The 23,537-nt window shown below is 42.0% G+C and overlaps 1 protein-coding gene across 1 annotated transcript; it reads left to right on the top strand.

Moving 5' to 3' along the window:
- The first annotated feature begins 36 nt into the window (after positions 1–36).
- On the top strand, positions 37–3,600 carry sec61b (SEC61 translocon subunit beta). The gene is made up of 4 exons (XM_079692937.1): positions 37–195; positions 736–833; positions 2,155–2,259; positions 3,067–3,600. Exons 1-4 carry the CDS (start codon positions 193–195, stop codon positions 3,152–3,154), a joined length of 294 nt encoding a protein of 97 aa, XP_079549063.1. The 5' UTR covers positions 37–192; the 3' UTR covers positions 3,155–3,600.
- Positions 3,601–23,537: the final 19,937 nt, after the last annotated feature.

Here is a 23,537-nt window from a genome sequence, read left to right as displayed (position 1 = left end):
TCCGCTCGGTCACCTGCGCTGGTCTTGTGTTTTGCAGTCGTGTCCTTTTTAGATAGACGTCAGCTCTGTGGGATCTTCTCAAGTTTTGACCAATTCACACGCCGGCTGTCTGCTATTCATTTGACGTGGACATCATCTTGAAGAAGGCTCTGGCTTTTTAACTTGCATCGGGAAAACAACACAAACAACAAAATGGTAAGATACTCGACTCCATCTACAAATGTTACTGGTAAAGCAAACACGCTCACATTTACTGTTTTAACGTAAGCCCCAATCTATGGATTTGCTATCTGTTAGCTAGCTTGCTAATGTTGGCTAATCATTTGTGGACGTGGCTCTCTTTCAACCAGTTAAACAGTCCCACAATACAAATGAAAAGCTGGCAATGGACTAGATGAATGATTTATATACGCTAGTACGCACATTTAGTTGAAACTCTGCATGTGATCAGTAGAAGTTGAACTCAATGAAAGGTGCGGACTTGCAGTTAAAGGCCTTTGCCATCACTCTGACGTAAACGCACTGTACAGTTAATAATCACATTTGACTAGCTTTTCATACTTTATTGTTTGATAACTCCCTATCTGAAGGTTATGGATTATTATGTTTTAGCTGTAAATGTTTTTAAATGTATGTGACAGAGTAGACAGAATGCATGGAAGAGGATATCATGGAGGGGATACTGTTCATATGTCTAACATGTAATGTGTATTCCTTCTGGTGTCTTCCCCTCAGCCTGGACCAGCAGCAAGTGCAACCAATGTTGGGGCCTCGAGCCGTTCCCCCAGTAAGACTGTGGCCCCTCGCGCAGCAGGATCCACAGTCAGGCAAAGGTACACACAATATACAGAACTTTTACTCTTCATCCAGGTGACAAGTGAGAAAACTCTGCACATGTGTATACAGATGTGCGGCAGACGTGACTAAACTGATGCAGTAACATCATTAATAAAGATTATATGTAGAAGTTAAGGGCTCACTGAATCATGAGTCATTCCAATCAACAGATGTTATCCCAGTCAGATTTTTTGGAGAAGTTTCCCCATCATCATCATCCCCACCATCATCAATACTACGGCCGTTCAAGACTAAAGAGAATATAGTCGACTTATACTACAATTGATCAAATAACTGATTTAATCAACAGATTTTCCCCTCAAATAATCAAAGCAATGCTTCAATTAATCAATTCAATTCAGGTTTTCTGGAAATAATTTACTCGGCTTTAAAAAATAATCAACTCAATAATCAAGATGTTAAGTTGATCAACACCAAGGGACTAAGAGGGGTCAGCTCAAAACACCACATTGAAGACTATCTTATAGGATTTAACTAACCCCACCAGTAGAGTGAGACACTTTGAGAATGACTGCCTTGCAGCGGTGAGGATGTTGTGGTGACCTTTTTGTCCTCGTGCACAAGACACTTTTATATCTATTCTCTATCGGTCAAATATCTGTACGTTGGACACCATTGTGAAAAAGTGGCCATTGAAGACAACTTTACATTAAACCTGAGAAATAGTTATTATCCTGCACACATTCTCTAAAATTATTTTTCAAATGCCCTCAGCATTGACCCCGTCTGCTCATGTCATCACACAGTAAAGACTTATTGATGAATTTCAGATAGCCATCACTTTATTTGTTGTGCTCCCTGTTTATATGAGCGATAGATGCTGTGCTGTGGGCTTAATCAGTGTTTAATCAGAGGCTGGCTCTTACCTCTTATTACCCATTACTATCGTCGTCTTCATTACCTCATTAACCTCCGTTTAATCTCATCACATGAGTGAAGCAGCCATGAATCAACCTGCTCTTTCATCAGCAGCTACTGTAGTTGGTTCCATTGTGAACACAATGTCCTGGTTTCGATTCCAGCCATGTGACCTTTGTTCCTTTATTTCATGTTATACCCCCTCCCCTTTTCTACCCTGCACTCAAAAGTGTGTTTCTGTTCTAGTTGTCTTGTTTTAAAATAAAGTTCTTTGAGACATCACATTTTATATTTCTGAAAAACCTTTTACAGAGAGAAACTTGGAAGCGTTTAAGATCGGGTTGTTATGCCTTTTTTTATATTGAGCTCTGTTAAGTCATTCAAACACTTGGCTTTGTCGATATGTTTTTGAATTTGAATTATGTGTGTGTCCCACAGGAAAGCCACCAGCAGTGGCACACGCAGCGGTGGCAGGACCACAGGATCGGCGGGCACCGGTGGCATGTGGCGCTTCTACACAGAAGACTCGCCAGGCCTCAAAGTGTAAGTGTCATTTCTAAAAGCAAAACACAGGAACATACACACTGTAACCAATTTAGCCTCTTGACATTTCTACATCCCACTCACAAACACGCACTTAATACTCAGGATTTCCGACACTTGCTATGATTAATGTTGTACATGTTCATCAGGTAGGATGCGAGGAATGTTTAATGACAGGAAATTGGGTAGACGTGCCTCTGTGGTAAAACAAATCGTCTCTAAGTGGTGGATCAGCTTCATTTAAGTCTGTGTGTCTTTATATACTCACAAAACATGATGAGTGTTAGCAAAGCACCCTTTTGGAAAACTCTCAACCTCCATAAAGTTCTATTCTGCTACATCCGCTGCCTTAATATTAGAGGAGGCGTCCAGTCTCCTGGCAATGGCTGATCGATGGTGCCGTGGTGGTTATTGAGTGTCTCTCCAGCAGTCGAAGGAGGGCAGACTCGCCATACAGTGCTTTATATCGAGTGCGTGTTTGTTCCTGCGTTAGACGCCGGCCTCAAAGCTTCATTAAAGGATGCACTCTGAAAGGTCAACTCAATTACAGCCTTCTGACAGGGAGAGGAGGGGGCCGCAGAGGAGATGGTTGGCATGGCAATGCTGCTACTTAGTGATGCGCCCCTCCACCCCACACCCCCACTCAGTCCCTCCTTCAGAGATGAGGGCGCCTCCTTGTTTCCTAAGCTCATCAATAAAATCAGCCGCTCTACTGAGACTGTGTGGTCGGGCTTAGAGCAAATTATGGGATTTCTGTGTGTTTGTGTGTTCATCCGAGTGTTGATCATTCTCTCTTTGTTGTGACAGCGGCCCGGTACCCGTGCTGGTGATGAGTCTGCTCTTCATCGCCTCCGTCTTCATGCTGCACATCTGGGGAAAGTACACCCGCTCTTAAACTCCGCCTGACGACCTCTGACCCTGCGCCTCGGCTTCTTAACACATTGGACCTGGACCAAACGACAAATGAACAACAACCCCCCCCCCCCCCCCCCCCCCCCGCTTCCCTTCTGCACTACAACACACGCAGACACACACACTTTTTTAAAATTCAGTACATGATTTTCATCTGCACTGATGTTGTTGGCCACCTTGCTTCTGCCCCCTCCTGTGTTTTAAATAACTGATGGGGTGAAGGTGAGGAAGCCATGTCTGTGTTTTTGTATATGGCCCGCCTCCGAGCAGCAGCTGCATTCAAGTTCAGTGCAGCTTTCAAGGACATTGTTGTTTTCAGGCCCCAGCAAACATTTCCTCTTGTAGCCTGAATTGACTCTTTTTTTTTTTCATTGTTAACATTTGTACAAATGTAATTGTAATATTGTACAATAAAAAAGTAAAAATCTATGTGCATGTGGAAGTTTACTCTTATTTAGTTCAGACATAATTAATGAGAAAAGCTCCTTCACAGACATATTTGATATTCTCTTTGATCTCTCTTCCGGACTATTGAAAGCTGTACATTTTGTCATAAGGCATCGTAAAACCTTTTTTTCAGCTAAATATCCTCATACAGAACAGGAATGATCAAAATGGTCACTGATTTGTGATTACACAGTTCCCCTAAAGCTTAATGCTTGATTTAAACAACTAACTGGATGATTTGACCATAACTCTCAGTAATCATTATTTTATATTCGTGAAATCACAAATACTAAAACTACATGTATACTCATAATCTTTTATTTATTTAAAAGGGACAGTGCACATGAGTAATTCTGTAAATGTGCCAGTTAGCCAAGAAGCTATTTTTCATCTGTAGTCCCTGGACAGATGTAATTCACCCTAGAAAACGAATTTCATACTCTTTCATATTTCATATCATCACCATCTGAAATGTCTGTCCACTCTCCAAGTCATGCTCAACAATATTTCACAGCCCGGATACTCCACATCATCTTATCTGCATGATCAGAGGAGTCCAGACTTGTGATTATATACGGTGTGCATTATACCGGCAACTTTAAACTGAAGTCTCCCTTGAAAAAGAGATCGATGATCTCAATGGGACCACCTGGTTAAATAAAGGTTGGAAATGATGAACGTTTACTTTTAAATAAAAACACCTCTAAAGGTTCAAAGGCATCATCCTCCAACATGGTCTGCCCCGGGGTTTATTCTCACCAGCCGAACTGCAGCTCTTTTCTGCCACTCTCAATAATTGCAGACGGGTCAAATTAGTTTTTGAAAAGGGGTTATTGAAGTCTTTGAAGTTTCAAAGTTACACCAGAAGGCATTCACACACATCAGGAGTTGTATGGGTTATGTCTGATGGCTTAAATACCGATGGCATACTTACTATACAGTGTATTAGTTTTTCTTCTTTTCCCATGTTCTTTGTCTTTTAGCGGGTCTGAAGGAATAAAGCAAAACAAACAATTGATGTTTTAGAGAAAGTACTACTTATATATTTAAAGCACAGTAAATGTTTTAATTTAAATCATTCTCTAAAAAAACTATAAACCAAGAAGTTTGTGAGTTAAAAAGCTGGCTGTTGTTTTTTGTTAATATAAAAATCGGCTTTCAAAATCCAAAAAACACTCAATGCATTTAAGATTTTCTCTAAAACTGCTGAAAGACCCTCAATATCCTTCATCTGAATTTCTAGGTGTTTTTTTCTCTTTTCCTGAGGGGGGCGCTGCAGTCTATTTTCTGAATCTAACTGGCTCATAGCATATCAAGATATACCAGTGAGGAGAGGTGTGGAAACATGTTCAGTGTGGGGATTACTTTTTACCTAATATATCATCAGGAAAAACATGTATGTTTATCCAGTCACCGTCTGTTTTACACTCAAACGCTTCATAGCCAGAACTGACTGAGCTGAGTGATGCTAAAACCTTCAGCTATGATTTGACCATATTTGATTTGTTCCACCCAATAAAACAGTGTATAAGCTGGAGAAGCATTGATGACATGATGTTCAGTATAAAGCTGTGAGCTGCTGGCTGCAGAAGTAGTTCTGCATCACCAGGTTACCTGTGTTGAATATGAAACCACCAGCCAGCTGCCTTCTACCTGTGCTCATGTGTGAGTCTGTGTGTGAGTGTGTGTGTGTGTGTGTGTGTGTGTGTGTGTGTGTGTGTGTGTGTGTGTGTGTGTGTGTGAGAGAGAGAGAGAGAGAGAGAGAGAGAGAGAGAGAGAGAGAGCTTGTACCTTGTTTTAAACGTAGCATTTGAATTCTGATCATTTATTAATACTGTTGCTATGGCTCTGCTTTCCCAAAGGCTTTCAGTGTTCGTGGTGAACTCGGGCACTACTGCCACATCACTCCCTCTCGTCCCTGTCCTACACAAACAACACACACACACACACACACACACACACACACACACACACACACACACACACACACACACACACACACACACACACACACACACACAAACTCTGCGGCCCAATTCATGGTGGCACAACACGACAGCGAGCCAGAATAATTCAACGTAACAATTAAATATGAAGGAGCAGTGGCGAAGCTGTCCCAGGCCCAGGATTGGAAGCATGTGGAGCGCACCCCCTGCTGCAACCTGTAGTTACAAACTCCTCCTGACACCGTCTATACAAGTCAGTGTTTCATCAAGGGGGACAAATGAGGTAGAATCTTTTTTTTAATTTCCTTTACCCTGATAGAGTCCTTAGTCTACTTCAATATTTCTCTTCAATCATTCAGGGCGTAAGGATTCAAAAATACTTTTAGTCTGGTGATTCTCCAGTTTGTGATGTTGGTTTGTAGATATTGTTTTTACACTATAACAATGACTAAATATTACCCCGATTAATAGATTTTATTTTACAGAAGGCTGGAAACCAAAATATTAATCTTTAGAATTTGATATAAATCATTAAATCAGAGTTACTGTGCAACTTTCTTTGTTGCAATGCATTACAATAGGTGTTACCTCTATTTCTTTAGCCCTCCATTGATAAAATAAACACACCAGGTCACAAAGAGGATGGCTTAGTTGCGTGTGAAGGGTCTCTATTCTACAAAAACCCTCCTGAACATTTGAGGTGAAATGTGTCTCGTGGAAAGAAAGAGATAAGCAAGAGAGAGTGAAAGAAAAAAGAGAAGATTTCTTCAGAGAGCTTCCTCTGTGTCTTTTTCACCAGAAACCCATATCCTGTGAAGAAACCACATGTTCTTACAAGGGAAGGCCCCTCACATATACAGAGGTGAGCATGCACATGTGTGCGCACATACACACTCGAGAGGAGACTTGTAAATAGGTCACATGTACTTTCTGTTCTACAAAACACATCTATTTGTTATCATGAAGGAAAAAGTAGCCGTTAAAAGCAGTCCCTCTCTCTCTATGGCTGTCTCTCACTCATGCTATACATACTGTTCATGGGCTATGATTTGAACATCTTATTTCCTTTTTAAATCTGCGCAGGATATTCCTTCTTTAGATGAGTGTGAGTGCTCAGTCATGCACGCGCACGCACACATGTCATCTATGTGTGTGTTTTTGAACAGATCACATGGTTGGTAAAGCGTGGTTTGAATCGACAGGCGGCTGGAATCGATCCTTGCTCGCTGACCAAGTTAATCATGAGGGATGTCCCAAAAACTGAGAGCTGGTTAGGGGGAAACAGGGACACCTGTGACAGCAACAAGAGAAGCACCAATAAAACAATGTAAATGCTTTTTAAAGTAAATAAAGTTATAAGGAATTTAAAAAATGCAACTTCCTACTTTAGTGTCATAAGTTAATGTATTTATTCCAGGGAATTGTCCCTTTCAAAGTGTTATATTTCTGACAATGTGCAATAATTTTAAATAAATCCATGTAATGCTTTAACTGAGCTATGGGTTGCTTCATCTATAATGGATGGCATCACATTCATTTTTTGTTTGTTTGTTGTTGCAAGCATTACCTTCGAGAAAAGCGATTAAAGCCACCAGACGAATGCGGTTGAGTTACATCAAAAGATCTTTACATTGATTGTGCTCCTACTTAAAGAAGTATGAAGTTGCATAAAACAGTTGTGTTCAACATTCATTTCTACATTCATTTTTCTTTATTGCTTCTATTGGGTTGTCATTGTTGAGTATTTGTTGTACTGTAATCATCAAAATGCTACCGAAGTGCAGTAACTAAATACATGTATGCAGTTTTGTTCCGTTTCTTCTCACCTCTGAGCATCGGAAATGAAAAAGGTATTTGGCTTATCCTACATACATGTTTAAATCTTTATTGTATTGTGTGTTCATGTTGACCCAGTCGCTGTGATCATAAGACCAGAGATCAAGCAGCGATTCGTCAGTAACGTGTCAGCAAATTGGTGAAGCATTCACTTAACACCTAATAGATAGAGTAGCAGGTCTGCTGAGAGGCGAGAGCTTGTTCACTGTAAAATAATCTGACTCCGTATTCTGCATCTAGACCACATGGTCGCCGTCATATGAACTGTGTGGGTGACAGGAGGGTCACAGGGTGCTGGGACACGGAGAGAGCATTTGTGAATGTGTTTGCATGCCGGAGGCTCCCTGATCTTCCTGGACTCCCCTTCAGAGGGAAATAAGAGAGCTGGAGTCAGAGCCAAGGCTGAGTCTGCATCTCTCGCTCTCTGATCCCTAATGTGACACTCACCTCGTGCTTATAAGTGAAATAAATAGCGTGAAACCCGTTCACCCTGAAGACAAGGGAACAAATAGGATTATCAATAACAAGCTTACATTTCTATTCATTTGCTGCGTCCCCCCAATTACCGAAAGCACTTTAACACAAGTAGTGCATTGATGGATAAACTGTTAATGGTAAAAAACATCTCAATTCTCAGACCATGTGTATAGACAGGTTATGTCTACACTGCCCATCCACATCAACCATACACAAACAAAATGGACTAATTACACCTATTCTTGAAGTACTTTACCTGACAAACGTTACTTTCCCATAAAACCAAAGTGGCTAAAGTAGAGATGTTTCAATGTATCAAAATAACTACGTGAAAACCATGAAAACATCATATTTAATGTATGAATCACTTGATGTATCAACTGAATCTGCAGCTCTCCTCAGCTTTAAAGCAACTTTCAGATCATTATTTTGGTGTTCAGACCTGCAAACTGTTTTTATAAACCCCTCACATAGCTTTGTTTTAGCCCAAAATGCTGAGCACGAAACAGCGGACATAGACAGTAAGCAACTAGCAGGGGCACATTTAGCAGCTAAAAAGCCAGATATTTACCTCTGGAGGAGGTGGTGACAGAAACAACAAAAAGTGGATATTGGAGCTTCTCTGACCTCTGATCTCACACGCTCGCCACGTTAAACACAAAGCTGCTAAGTCTGAATTATCACTCAGTCTCTCTCTCTCTCTCTCTCTCTCTCTCTCTCTCTCTCTCTCTCTCTCTCTCTCTCTCTCTCTCTCTCTCCCTCTCTCTCTCTCTCGAGTTGTCACACCCTCAGTCACAATGCACACATCATTCACATGTTTCGAGAGGGGCCTCTTCGCGGTGCTGTCTGTCACTTTGATAACTGATCTGGAGAGTAAATGGTTGGCTTACATATTTTAGCATATACAGGTTTATGAAAAATTGTTATTAATTTGAATGAAACTTGTATTTCAAGAGTGGAACAAACAGAGTAGGACAATAAAGCCTATTAAACAATAACCTTTCATTCGGTATTGGATATACTGATTTGTTGCCATTCAAATATGTAAATGTGACAACGAGAAACTTAGAAAGGGGATCAGAAGTTGTCAACAAAACTAAATGATATCTTAAAGAAAGATATGGCTCTAACGGGTGAGGTTAAAAGCACAGAGGAAAGAAAAGAACTAGGCTATAAAGAGTTGTGGAGGTGACACAGAGAGAGAAGAAGGGGCGCAAGGTGCTGCAGGGAGATATGAATAACTACAGGAAGATGGAAACAAGTGGAGACTGTCATTGGGTGGGGGGAGAAAACAAAGAGACATTGAACACGTCTATGGCAATATATGTGGAACATGTAAAAGAATGGAACAATGAGGAGGTTCAAATAAAGTCAAAGATGAGAGCTGGATAAAAACTTAAAGGAGCGGGAGGGGGAGATGTAGCACAAGTCCCTTTAGCATCAATTTAGGCTGAATAATCTGTACATTTAACACCTGGGGAGATTTTGTGTGTGTGTAAAGTTGCCGTAGTGTGTGCATGGGGGGTGGGGGTGTTGCGGTTAGGAGAATCCCAGTAAGGAGGCTGCTCCCTCTGACCTTTTCCCACACTTCCCCTCCCATCAGCGGCACGGCCACGTCAGGCATGATGCCCCGTGTGACTGCCACTCGCATGCAGGGCCAACTGCGCTGTGATGTCATCAGCATGTGTCCCCCGGCCCGCAGCAGAGCGGATCAGACCGGACCACCCTCAGGAACACACTGGCCTCGGGTTTGCTAATTTAAGGCGTAAGGAGGGGTTATCACGGCTGAGGGTCTCAGGTGTCAGCCCTGTGCTTTCTAATATGAAAGACACACTTGGGGTGTGTGTGGCTGCGAAGGTTTGTGTGTGTTCCCATGTGCTATAAGTGTGTTTATGTGCAGTGTATTTTTAGGTGACTGTATTTTCCACTCCTTGTGCAGAGCTCCCAAAAGGAATGGGGGGGGGGGTGTTCATTGAATCTGGGGATCACCTTGCTCTTGTATAATAATTGACTTCATTAGAATATGTTGATAGTCTGAAAGACATCCTGAGCATGCTTTTAGTTTTTTTCAGCACATCATTCTTTCTACTTGCAATATTTCTTTAATTTCTTTTTGCATTCAAGCGTAACACAAGCTTCACACACAAGCTGCCTACAATGGTTTTATAATTATAAACCCACATTAACAGAAGAAATAGTTCATTAATGACGTGCACGTCTTTCTTTTTAGATGTTCTTAAAGATAGAGCCAAGAATTGTTATTAATCAGTCATTGTCATCATTTCTTGGCTCATTCATCCATGCCGACTTCTTAATTGAATACTTCCTACATTATATTAAGAAAGAAACTGAGATCAATGTTCTGAATGGGAAAAAGCTGAAGAAGTTGAACATTCAGTTTTGTCTCAGAGAAAATGATTTTGTAAGGTGAATCATAAGTGGTGCGATTACAAAAAATGGATTGGGTGTGTTAGGTGATTCCTTTTTGAATAAGGGATAGTTGTTTAAGTGATTATTACAAGATGTTTCATTAATGACTGCCAACAGTGTCTTTCTCTCCCTTTCGGCCAGCCAACTTGTACACTTCAGGCGTGACGGTTTTGTGATTTATGACTTTAATAAGCTTTCAATAGAATGAGTGGAAGAGTTGCATCGTTGATATAAGAAGAAGGCCGTCACATTCAATGTGAGCAGCCTTTAGTCACACGTTTGCTGGACGAACACAAACGTTAATCTTTCATATAAACTAATAAACAACATCTTCTCTGCTGCTGAGCTGCTTGGTTGCAAGAGTTGTTTAAAGAACAGTCAGTGTCTATCTTCCTATCTTTCTGTATCAATAACCCTTTTGTTGGCCACTTGAGGTATGCGAAACAAGCAGCAAACAAACAACAAAACACATAGCAACATTCATAACAATCAAATTATACCTCGCCTACACATTTAACTATGCAGCTATTTGTTGCAAAAGCAATGAAAGATTCTGTGATCCAAATCCAAACATCCAAACATTCTTATCAAAACTTATTTCAGACCGCCTAATTTGCATGTGCTCTCCCTGTACTTTGGCATGTTCATTCCACCTTGACAGGTCTGTCAGGGCAAGTTATGTGTGATCTCTGTAGGTGAGGGTGCATTATCTTAAATGATCAGGGAGTGGAAGTTCTTAAGGAGTGGAGAAGTTAATCGGTATGTGGTTTAATGCATTCCCCCAGCTTCTAATACAAAACCTAGCTGCTCTGAAACAAGTGTTTCTATCATGTGATGGAGGCCTGAAGTCAGATTAACACAAAGAATGTTTATGCAACCACTTTTCAAAATAAACTTTCATTTCTAATTCTCTTCAGCCAAAGTCAGTGCTTTCCTAACTTCTCACCAGGTGTGTTGCTGAATCAGCAGCCACAGTATTGACACACTGCTCCGACCTACTCATCCTCCAGAATAGTTACATAAGCTTTTCTCTCTGCTCACGAGAGGCAGGAATTTGCATATTTCTTGAGTGTTCTCTAAGTATCTGGGCTCCTATTTGCTGAAAGAGCACATACTATACTTAACTCTCTGGATGTAAGCGAATCCATCACTGTCCCTCGCTCAGCTGCCTACCTGCTGCAGGTCTGAGCAGGGAATCCCCTCGTAAGGCTCAAGTGTAAGTCAGTGTTTGCGGACCTAATGTGTGTTTGTTCGAGTATGAATGCATGTGTGTGAACATACACCTGTCAAAGCCCCAAGTAATATAAAGGATAATTACATAATGATAGGCCAGTCCTGCAGTCATAATTCTCCAGTAGCCTTCGGGTGAGGTGTGGGTTGTTTTTTTCATGTAAAAATAATAATAGGAGCTTATTCTTATGTTACATAACCTCTTGTAAATGTTCCCTTCCCCCTTGTTTTCTAAACTTAGCTCCCGTCCTCTCTTTCTTAAAGTGGTAAAAGACATATTTAGGTTTGTGACTTTGCAGACCGTTTACATGCATAAACACCTTCATAACACACAAGGGACGGGTAATAACCGGAAAAGCATGACATGGGCCCTTTAATGTTGAGGTTTTAGATTTTGTACAGAAGTAGTAGTAGTAAGTGTTTGCCAAGATAGTGGTTGGGCCCCTTTAAAAAGGTCACAAGATACATTTGAGAAGTCGTGAGACAATAGTTGGGAAAGGAAAAACAAAGTTGTACTACGCAGATATGTATCTCTTTTAAGGACTTTTCTGAATGAAACCATCTTGAGCTGTTAGTAAAATGTAATTGGGTAAAACGTATTATTAATATGTCCTTCTCATAGATGGAGTAGAAGTATTTAATAACATAAACAAGCTCATGTAAAGTGTCTGAGTTAATGTACTCGGTTTCTTGACGTTTCTTTTTTTTATTCTTCCTGTTCCTTTTACCTCACCTGGTCTGAGCGCCTGCTTCCCCCTGATGTTCACTAGTTGCTCTCATGAATACATTGATGAGAAGAAGAACAAGTACTACAAACCCAAAGACATAATCTGCTGGGGGTGAAAACTGCAGACTTGCACATTTTTCTCACAGAGATTTATCAGGGTGAATGGCTGATGAGCGGGGACCGACAGTAAACACGAGTCAACATGACAGTGGGAGTATGTGTGTGCGAGCACTGAGCATTGGAGTTTAGCTGTTTCTCCATGTATTATTGAAAAGCTGAACAATACAAGGATCACAGGAGATCGCCTTGTTTGGCAGGGAACTTGTTTTTCTTTCATGAGGGTGTTTCATATTGATGACTCTTTTGTGAGTCAGTGATTTGTAGCCAAACAGAAATGAGTTAGGGAAGTTAACAATAACCTTTTGAATACTTTCATTTAAAATGTCAGATAGATAAGACTGGATTAGTCAATGATTTGCAAGGTTACATACAAGAATGCACATGTGCAATTATGTGTTTTTGCGCTACTTTGAGAAATGGTGGATCCAGGTCTTCGTTGGATGTCACGTCTAATATCGTCACGTGGGCAATGGAGCTAAATTATTCATGAGATCAATGCTGAGATTCAACCAGGCCTGATCCAATACAATGTTTCCCCCCTGAGGCTCTTCCCCTCCATTCTTCCTCCTCAATATTCCTCCGAAGATTATTTTCCCTTGACAGTACTTTATTCTGCTGAGATAGAGTTGTGAGAGCTATGAACACGAAAATTGAGAGTGTTCACCTCAAGGGGACGGCACTCAGTGCGAGGCAGCGAGGCGCACACCGGTGTCAGACACCCATCACTGACCAGGGAAGGGTAAACGTGTTATATCTGACCCATCATTCCTAAGCTATTTATCTGGGTAACTCTGTTGGTATTCCCTATGTGATAAACTCTTATTGGTCACTTAATAGCGAGCAGTCAATTTTTTTGGTGACCTATGATTCATCAGCTTTGCATCACTGACAGGTGTGTTTGGAGTGCTTTTTTATGGCATGAAGTATCCTTGATGAACTTACTGTAACTATACAATTACTGTTCTTTTTTAGGTCATTCAAGTAAATTAAAGTTTCTAGTTTTAAAATGCTTCACAGCTTAAAAAATACACTGAAAATGTTTGAGGTGTAAACAACCAAAATAAACAGTCCTTAAGTTAATGAGTTTAAAAACATATTTTTAGGATGAAACTTAAGAAAGAACAAAGTCAGAAATTACAGTCAGCACTTTCTACAACACTCAACATGCAACAGTCTCACCTACACACACACACACACATACACACACACACACACACACACACACATTTGTATGCTTCCATGTGGAAAACAGTACTGGTGTGCCAAGAGCAGGAGCGACAAGGGGGGAGCGACAATCCAAGCATGCTGCTCGATGCCTCTAAGGCCCATCAAATATGCAACAACCTCCCTAAACATGTTCACCACACACACACACACACACACACACACACACACACACACACACCCCCCCCCCCCCACACACACACACACACACACACACACAACACACACACACAAACACACACACACACACACACACACACACACACACACACACACACACACACACACACACACACACACACACTGAACACTCCACTCATGAACCAAGACTCAACAACTCAAACTTATACAGATGTGGGAATCCATGAGCGTCATCCACAACGTGTGCAAGTTTTTATACATAAAGGAGTGATTATAGGCCTCTTATAGGAGACATTTAGACGAGTTGAGTTTGAAATGCAAAGGTGTTTACTTAAATAAGATGCATTACTCAAATTGGATTTATCTGTTTGGTTGTTCAAGCTATTTTTTAAATGTGGCCAATATCGATTCCGATCTGAACCGGTCACAGTCCTGAACTGACCCACATGCCCAAAAGAACAATAACAATAACAAAGACATTACAAACAGTTGAGTGAACATGGAGGCCCCTCTAGTCAGTGTTTACTGTTTCAATTATCAGTTCATGTGCAGTGAATGTCAGCAAATTTGTAAGCAAATGATGACAAGGATGAAGAGAAAGAAAGCCGTACCTCCACTGACCTCCATTTCATTTTAAATATGCCTTTAATAAGATCCTGGTTTTTCCCATGCGTCCCACCAATTGGGTCAGTGTTTAGCAACTCATATACTGTATATTGTTAGTCCATTAATATAGGTCATTCATGGTAATTAATCCATGACAGAAGCAGGGTAAAGTCTTCTGTTGCTACTGTCCCTTGATGCCTGAGAACTACAATTTGAAGGCCCTGGAAACTACAACGTCCACAGAGAGATGTCTGCGTGTCAGTGTCCACGTGACGTCTCTGCAGAGCTGCGTATGCACTGCTCTGAGCTGCGTGGACGTCTGGACACTGATGTCAGCACACAGGCTGCGGTCAGTGAAGTGGGGTTGAGGTTGGGGTTGATGTGGAGCTGCAGCAGCTGGATCAAACTCCCAAGGGAGAGCTGGGAAAGTCGCCACAAACCTCCTCCCTAAAGGACACAGTGAGAGACTGAGATAAGGGACGACCCCAGCTACAGCATGTTATTAGTGGATGCATTGTGATGCTGTTCTCTCTTTCTGTGTGTCACATTGTTGTGCGTAGTCACTAACATCATCTTGTGTCTGTGTGTGTGAGCACAGGAAGCAGTGGTGACGCTCTCACACCGCCCACCAAAGATATTACAATGGAAAGCCCGAGCCTCTAAGCAACTGTGGAAAACTACCATGGAGATGTCCTGTGGTTGTACTGGCCAGCTGGTGGGTTTATGAACTGAGACTGGCTCGATAAAGGCTGAGTCAGGACACATTAGACTCTGTATGTGTGTGTATCTGTGAGTGTTTGGGGACAGTGAAGATATGATGGCAAAGCAAAGTGGTGTACACACACGCATGCTTCTCTCTTGACACGTGTGAGGATAAACATCGATTTCCTTGACTGACGTTAACACCCTGTTGAGTAAACACACACCTTACCTCACACCACGGCAGCGAAATACGACAGCCCCTGCACACTCAGGTGCCTGTCAGTGCCTCGGCCGCGTCTCAAGCCGTCTGGCTCACGGGGACAGGCCCAACAAACAGCGCCGCTGCAGGGTTCAGAGCAACGACAGCTACATCTCTCCCACACATGCAGCCACTACCGCGGCACTACCTGTATTATGGTTGAACAGCCCACCATTGTCAACAGAGTTCACTGTCATGCCCCACAGGGAAAGACACAGGTCAAATGAATAATCTCCCTCTTGTTGTTTTACTTCTATTTAAGGCCAAGTCATGTCTCTTAAGTTCAATTGACGATTGAGAAAACTATGAAAAAGACTTCTACTGGAGCTGCTCTGCAGCCCTTTGAACATCGCTGTGCATTTTATGTGTGGGCCTACTTGTCTCCTTATTCCCATTAAGAAATGTCCATTCAGTAGATACACATGGCAGCTTTACTGTTTGCCCAAATATACTATCCCCCTATAGTCAATGACGGATCTATGGGTTTAATACACCTATTTCATTTCATATCTGCCTTGTTTATTTCCTCTAACATCAACACACACACAACAAACCAAAAAGAAAACCACCAGTGTGTCATAAAGTAAATGACTGTGAGCCGCAAGCAAAACCTAATTGAGCCAAAAAAAGCAACTTTTATCTTTGGTGTGAAAATATGTTAAATGTTGTCACATGAAGGGCACCATGGGATCTTGTAGTGGTGTGAAGGAGACTTAATTTAAATAGCTTCCCTCGGGCGGCCGGTTGATAAAAAAAACTAAATGGAGGGTGTAAGAATTAGATGTGAAAATGTGTCTCTGGGAAAAGGGTGAGTTATTGCGCATGTTCTGGAAGGAATTCTGAGAATTAGGGATTATAACTTCCTTTCATGAACGAATTTGATCAAATATGTAATTTAGTTGATTAGTTTTGTGTATTTGTGGGGATTTTAGCGAGGTTTGGGATCTAAGAGAAAGAAATTCCCCTCCTCAGAGCCTAAAGAGTCAAGCCATGACAGAAGCAGGGTAAAGTCTTCTGTTGCTGTTGCTCCTTTTTTTTGGGGGGGGGGGGGGGGGGGGTATTTTGTCCTTTTTCACTCGACTAAACTTTGTCACCTTTGTCTCTACCTTTAGTCAAAATACAGATTAAGATTATACATGCAAATATAAGAATGAAGATCTTCACTATTGTGGATTAAACCAACCAAACGGACTTGCAGGACTTGTTACTTTTTTTTTTTTTTTAATATTGCATTATTTTGATCCGTTACTTAAATAAAGGATCTAAATACTTCCTCCACCACTTGTCAGGTGTGCATGTTTCTGCACGATCATGTGCAATCACATTTTAATCCTCTTCGCCTAACCCACTTGTTTTGCCTGTTTCCTTGTCGTGTGTAATAGCATAATCAAGAAACCCGAGAAAAAACAGGATTACATTTTTCTCTACTTTGATCTTAAGGACACACAGATCTGAGAGACAAGAAAAAGACTGAAGGCAAACAGAGTGGTGATGAATGAATGTCTTGAAGGAGCAAGTGTGAAACGGAGGGTGGTGTGGGGGGGCTACTGGAGCGTGAGGTTGGGTCTGTGCAGGAACACGCTGGAGGATAAGGCGTGTTCCCTTTGGCAGCGCAGTGTAAATCCTCCGGTGCCATCTGATGCCTGTGTTTGTGACGGTGCAACAGTGTGCGCCGGAGCCGGACGCTGAGAAAAGATCTGGGAACTATAAATAGTCGGTGTGTTAAAGAGGCACGTTGTAAATATAGTGCCCTGGCGTGGTGTCACTTTACACCCCCACCCACCTCCACCCCCTCTTGGTCTCAGCCTCTACCGGACTCCTCTTAACAGTTTCATTATGCCAGAGTGCGTCATGGGGGCTGGAAAATAAAGACTTGAAAACACAGGAATAAAGAAAGAAATGTAAGATGGGGGTTGGCAGCAGTGTGTGTGTGTGTGTGTGTGTGTGTGTGTGTGTGTGTGTGTGTGTGTGTGTGTGTGTGTGTGTGTGTGTGTGTGTGTGTGTGTGTGTGTGTGTGTGTGTGTGTGTGTGTGTGTGTGTGTGTGTGTGTGTGTGTGTGTGTGTGTGTGTGTGTGTGTGTGTGTGTGTGTGTGTGTGTGTGTTGTAATGTTATTCAGGCTTCCCTGAATTCTCTCTGTGGTTTGTGAAGCTTCGTAAGTACTAATGAACAGAGCAAATGTTCATGAGGGAGGTGATCCACTTCCTCTCATCTTCTCTCCTCTCCCTTATTTGTATGTCCACTTGTCTCCTCTCCTCATCCTTTCTATTTCTTCTAGACTTCTTTTCTCATTGTATCATCTCTTTTCCTCTCTTCTCTTTTTTTCCACCCCTTTATTTATCTATTCACCTGTATCCCCTCTCCCTACTTGCCTTTTCCTTTTCTTTCTATTTCCTCTCTCCTCCTACCTCATCTCCTAGTTTCCTCTCCTCCCTTACACCTTCTTGCCTTTCATCTTGGCTTTTTTGTCGTTATAAACCTGTTGAGAAAGTTAGTTGCTGGGTGTGTTGTAGTCTGTGTGTAGGCACATTTTCCTCACTGTGCTTCAACAATGTGTGTGTGTGTGTGTGTGTGTGTGTGTGTGTGTGTGTGTGTGTTTGTGTGCGTGCGTGCGTGCGTGCGTGTGTGCGTGTGTGTGTGTAGATGAATTTCTCCTATTGCCTATAAAATCCTTCCTATGACATCACACAGTGACGTCTCTTGACATTCAAATGTCCACTAAGCCAGATTTTAAGGGCACTGTGTAAGAGTGTGTGTGCGTTCATGTGTGTGTGTGTGTGTGTGTGTGTGTGTGTGTGTGTGTGTGTGTGTGTGTGTGTGTGTGTGTGTGTGTGTGTGTGTGTGTGTGTGTGTGTGTGTGTGTGTGTGTGTGTGTGTGTGTGTGTGTGTGTGTGTGTGTGTGTGTGTGTGTGTGTGTGTGTGTGTGTGTTTGCTTGCACATCTGGCAGGGATTTGCAAAAAGTTTTTCCTCTTAGTTTCTTTTCAGCTTGAACAAGTGACTTCTTTACAAGACAAGATTCAGCTACAGTTTTTCTCCCTTTCAAAGAAACACACACACACACACACACACACACACACACACACACACACACACACACACACACACACTATGTGACGCAACAGCCACTGGTCATGTTCCCAAGGTCCTGTTCTCAGAGCAGTCTGACTGGAGGCCTTTGTCTGCGCTAACTTTAAAAATAAAACTGGAGCAGGGTTACCACACACACACACACACACACACACACACACACACACACACACACACACACACACACACACACACACACACACACACACACACACACACACACACACACACACACACACACACACACACACACACACAGTGTATGAACTAAACCTGACCTGAGGTGGAAAAGCAGCCCACTGCCAACTCATGATGCTGTTTAAGTAAAGTGTGTGTGTGTGTGTGTGTGTGTGTGTGTGTGTGTGTGTGTGTGTGTGTGTGTGTGTGTGTGTGTGTGTGTGTGTGTGTGTGTGTGTGTGTGTGTGTGTGTGTGTGTGTGTGTGTGCATTTATTTGTACTGCCATACTGTATGTATTGTTCCATGCAGCTTCCTTCTTACAGTGTAATTATTGGTTTTTAAATTTTCATAACTGCTTTAACTTCAGGAGACTTTCTGCTCTTAGTGTTACTTACTGACCCTCCTCAAAACTCCCAATACAGTACTGTAGCAGCATCCCAGATCAGCGCCTGGAAGGAGTTCAGCATAAGAATCAGTATCCAGTTTCAACGTAACTTTAACCACTGACATGTCATCCCTGTCAGCTGAACCCTTAAATAGCAGGTTTTCTCCTGCCAGCACTGGTAAGCCTTCCGGCAATTTTTCCTCTAAAGTATGCAAATTAACCTAAAAGCACCACGTGTACTTCCAGTTTCATGACGGACGGTTTACACCCTTAACTGTGCCAGGTTTTAGCAATTGAGAAACACTCAAGACATACTTAATTAGCTTTGTCTACGAGGTCCCTTTCCTTCTCCATTAGCTTCTACTCCAAAAACACCTCTGCCACAAATTAATCACTGCCATCCTAAAGTCTTCAAGGGTGCATGTTGCCAACAAGCACAGATGATCCCTATAAGAGCTCTCACAGTAAAGCTTTGCCACAACAAGGCCCCAGACAGAGCTGCCCATCATTGATAGTGTTGGCATTAGCATTGAGCCAATTGGTAGATAAAAAAAGTCTCACTTTAAATATCCAGTTAGCATTTATTGTAAATGTAATTTTATTTTTCGAAATACTAGTGCATATACTCATCATTCATTGTCATATACTCAACTGTTTTTAATCTATCAGACTGCTATATTTCTGTATTTATTAATGTGCCTTTTTTTAATTCTTGTTATCTTTATTTTTTGTATGTTTGTATACTCAATCTTTGGGACAGTGGGAAACGGTCTCCCTGATCGTAACACAATCAGAGATATTGTTAATAAAGTTGACTTGACTTAATTACTCACCCTTTGTTAACGTCTTGATAGTTTTTTTTTTGCCTCAGGCCTTATTCTTGCCCACACTACTTTCCCATGTGTCTGAAGCATACAAAAGCAGGTAGGGTTTTAGTGAAAATACAAGTGTAAGGGAAGTAGGGAGCATGCAGTTCAACATGAGATATGGATAATACACAAGTTGTGCGAGGGTTTGTAGATGCTTTGTTATAGTCAAGGCAGCCCGCATGTACCTAAATTCATTCTCTTTGTTCACAGAGGATATATGCAAGAAAAGTTAAGCATTAAATGGGTGAGTAGTTGATATAAAAATTGTGATTTTGTGGGAGAGATATTCCTTTAATTAAATGTTATCAAGTGGTTCAATTGGTTATTAGTTGTATCCCTTTCAATTCCATCTGGGGAGGCTGTGGCTCAGTGGTTAGTGTGCTGTACTTCGAATCAGGGGATAGCAAATTCAAACCCCACTGCAGTCAGCAGCTGTCGTTGTGTCCCTGGGCAAGACACTTCACCCCAAATTGCTCCTGTGGGGATTGTCCACAGTACTGAATGTATGTAAGTCGCTTTGGGTAAAAGCGTCTAACAAATGACATGTAATGTAATGTTTATTGGTCAAATAAACCCTTATATATATTGACCCGCATATCAATGAAGGAACTGCTTTATAAGCATTTGCAAGACTTTGACTGAAAAATACAGCTCCTCTGGTTTCACGTTATGATTGACCCCTGGCAGGTCAGCGGTCAGCAAACATCACAAGGCAAACCCTCCTCAGGACACTCCGTCACTTGGCGAGGAGCCAGAGAACAGCGAGGACATTCAGGGGGGACACCTGCTGAATCAGGCGCTTCTACGCCACAGAGTGTGATGGAAACTGATCCACTAATATCAGCCCAGCAGCTATTAGTGTCCTGTACAAACACACTGCTGTCGCTTAATACTGTAACCTGGCACACACACACGCGCTGCTCTATAAATGCACACTCACGCGGTGGGCTGTCACACATACCTGATCTAGTTTCAGCCGCACAAACCTTCCCAGCAACATATTATACAAGCTGGCCCACACATGCAGACACACTCACAAACACACACACTATTTGGCAGTGGCTCTCAGTAGTGTCCCATTCAGCAGACACTTGAAAGGACACCCTAGAGAGGGGTCCTTTTCACAGTAATAGTGCCCGGCAGCACTTAGTGCGGCCCCGGTGGCTCACTCCCACTGTAGTGAAGGGGATGAGGGTTCTCAATTCCACGGCAGCCCACTCTGCTTTTCCCGCGGAGTGGGGGGAAGAAGAGTCTTTCATGGACACAGCACTCCACCGGCTGCACACTCACACACACTCTAAAGCACTCACTCACCCGTCGTCCACTGTGGAGTGCGAGATCTCAAATTTGAGTGACAGAACAAGTGGGAATTGGCCGTGAGTGTGAGATATTTCTGATTATATTTCAATAGCTCACATTCAATATGCTGAAACTCAACTGCCACAACAGAATCAGCACATGATAAAAGAAAAAGTACAGTGTATTAGTAAGTTGTTGGGCCACCACAAACTTACTTACTTGGAATAAACTATATACAAGACCCTCACTACAATCTTCAAGTAAAATACAGAGCAGAATCCCAGGTCACATGTACGTTGGAGAGTCTTTGAGCATGTTTCACTTCAGTGATTGTGATGTTATGTCAAATGTTTGTTTTCTTTGTATCTTGAAAGCAGTGTGAGAGTAAGGGGAGCTTTGGTGAAATCCCACCTCTCAACTCCACAGCACCTTTTTAAGTTAAGTGAGACACCATCTTGGTCATCAACAGGTTATCTTTTATCCCTCCGTAGGTCTTCCACACATCTCTCCTGACCATATTGCACATATTCTGTTGACTCTGTGGTATTCCCGTGTGCGTTTGCCAGCTCAGCATCACCGTTGGAATTCATCACTCGTGGTTTCACCGTGGCCAGGATTACAGCAGCATTCCCCTCTGCTCAGTCACGACGTAAATTCAGCTCCTCCGAATGGATATCTGGGCTTTTTGAACTGTGTGTTTCTTGGCTGAAGATCTAGACAGGATGAGCATAATACTAAGCCTTTAGGAATCAGGAAGATAGTTCCCGGGATGCCTGGAATTCCTTCCGGAAACATTGCTGTCTGTGTTAGAGTCCAGCGTGTGTGTGTGTGTGTGTGTGTTTGAAACAGAGAGAGTGAAAGTGAGAGTTACAGCAACTGTCTCCCCCGCTCTCTCTTCCTTTTGAGGCCAGAGCCGGCTGTATCTACTCACGAGACTAGAATTATGGGACAGTTATTCGGAGAAGCCTATTATGGTATGAGGACACAACACATCTGACTCCCACACACCCAAACACACTCATAGACAGAGACCATTACACCATCACAGGTGATAGGAATCAGGCTGTTCCTGTGTTATCAGCCAGAATGTGTTGATGCTTTGGATTCCTCAGATACCTAAGTGGTCAGGTTTATTCCACACTACAGACGAGCGCTGCAGACAATTACCTAATAGCAGTCCAGAGTGCAATAAAATATATTCTATGCAGTCATGAAGTCATGCAGAGGAAAAAAGAAAGAGGTTCACAGATGAAAGGAATGCAGAGAGAAAGTGACGAGAGCTAGTGACACGCTTTCTTTGTCGCTGTTACCATCAGTTCAAAGCCCTTCTACAGTGTGTTGACACCTGGTTGGAAAGCAATAAAAGGCCAGATTTTAGAACAACTCATAAAAGAATGACTCTAGTTTTAAAAATGTCTAATTTCAGACTAATTTCCAACGTTGTGGTCATTGTTTTCATCAGTTATGATAACAATTTACACACCAACAAATTGTTGAAATCGTAGAACACAATCTCACCACAGCAAAGTTTGCAAAGACAAGTAAAATGGCTGATAGACGGATAGACTATGAACAATTTGGTAAAAGAGATACAGAAGTTTGGGGGAATTTTTCTTTTTCTTTTCTTTTCAGAAAGTCAGAAACTGAAAATGGCTTAGGACAGACCTTGTTGATATAATTGGTGTATTGTAAAGTTATTTCAAACAGCAATATATTAGCTCCACTGTTGACTGTCTATGGGATTCAAAAAAGTAATTATGAGCAAGCAAGTTGGAGGACTTTCAGAGGACAGACAATAAAATATCAAAAGTGGTGCAGCAGAAGCCGAAACATCCTGACTTAGATGTCTGTAGTGTGAGTCAAGCTTTTTCACATACACATGAGACGTTATATAACTGTTTGCACAGTTAGCAGAAAAAGTAATTTCATATGCATAATATCACAGTACTTTACCCTGGTTGGTACAATGATATTATTACTTATTACTTATTATGATTGCCAAAACTATGATCCTTTCACATGTGGTATAGATCATCTGTTTTTCAGTGTGTATCCATCCTCTCCATCATAATTTCTGTTACAATGGCTGAGACAATGGACACAGATCAGGTTCAAGAACTGAGATTAACATGATGTCAGAAACAGAGGCACACCTTGCCGGACGTTGGAGCGGTTTGAGGGAAAGAACATCTTTCACCTCTCACACACAGGGCTCATGTCAGATTAACCACAATATGCAGTGGTGGGCATCCGTCATTCCTGCTGGGAGCAAGGGACGTTCTCTCCAACATTCACACACACACACACACACACACACACACACACACACACACACACACACACACACACACACACACACACACACACACACACATAATACACGCATGTTGGCAAATAAGCATTC

Source organism: Notothenia rossii, assembly GCF_949606895.1.
Source record: "Notothenia rossii genome assembly, chromosome: 7".
Classification (NCBI taxonomy): Eukaryota; Metazoa; Chordata; class Actinopteri; order Perciformes; family Nototheniidae; genus Notothenia; species Notothenia rossii.
The sequence above is the reverse complement of the archived record's forward strand: the minus strand, read 5'-3'. Positions and strand labels throughout refer to the sequence as shown.